Source organism: Penaeus monodon, chromosome 30, assembly GCF_015228065.2.
Source record: "Penaeus monodon isolate SGIC_2016 chromosome 30, NSTDA_Pmon_1, whole genome shotgun sequence".
Lineage (NCBI taxonomy): Eukaryota > Metazoa > Arthropoda > Malacostraca > Decapoda > Penaeidae > Penaeus > Penaeus monodon.
The window spans coordinates 31,343,827-31,344,109 of NC_051415.1; the positions used below are offsets into that span (position 1 = coordinate 31,343,827).

At 43.8% G+C, this 283-nt stretch overlaps 1 protein-coding gene across 1 annotated transcript in view; it reads left to right on the top strand.

Annotated features, from left to right (window-relative positions):
- LOC119592422 (MAM and LDL-receptor class A domain-containing protein 2-like) overlaps positions 1 to 283 on the top strand; it is a gene marked incomplete in the record, with an annotated part of 30,439 nt that overhangs the window by 3,982 nt on the left and 26,174 nt on the right. The window contains 1 exon segment of the mRNA XM_037941244.1: positions 110 to 244. Coding sequence (XP_037797172.1) covers positions 110 to 244 — 135 coding nt within the window.

Below are 283 nucleotides of genomic sequence, written 5' to 3' on the forward strand. Positions count from 1 at the left end.
TGGATATCTCCTATACATGCCTCCTACTATCATTATCTTCATTCCCCGCATATATTTATTGACAATCGTGTTATAAATAATATAAAATTCTCGCATGTTTTCTTCTCAGGGTAAAGCAACACTCAGAGCAGAGGAAGAGTTTACTGTTCAGCTGAGAGGAGTTTTAGGCAACGGTCCTCTCTCAGACATGGCCATCGACGACACCTGGACCACTAACAAGGCTTGTCCTGTTGACCCTGGCCAGGTACTCGCACTCGTATAAAAAGCAGTTCTTGTGCGATCG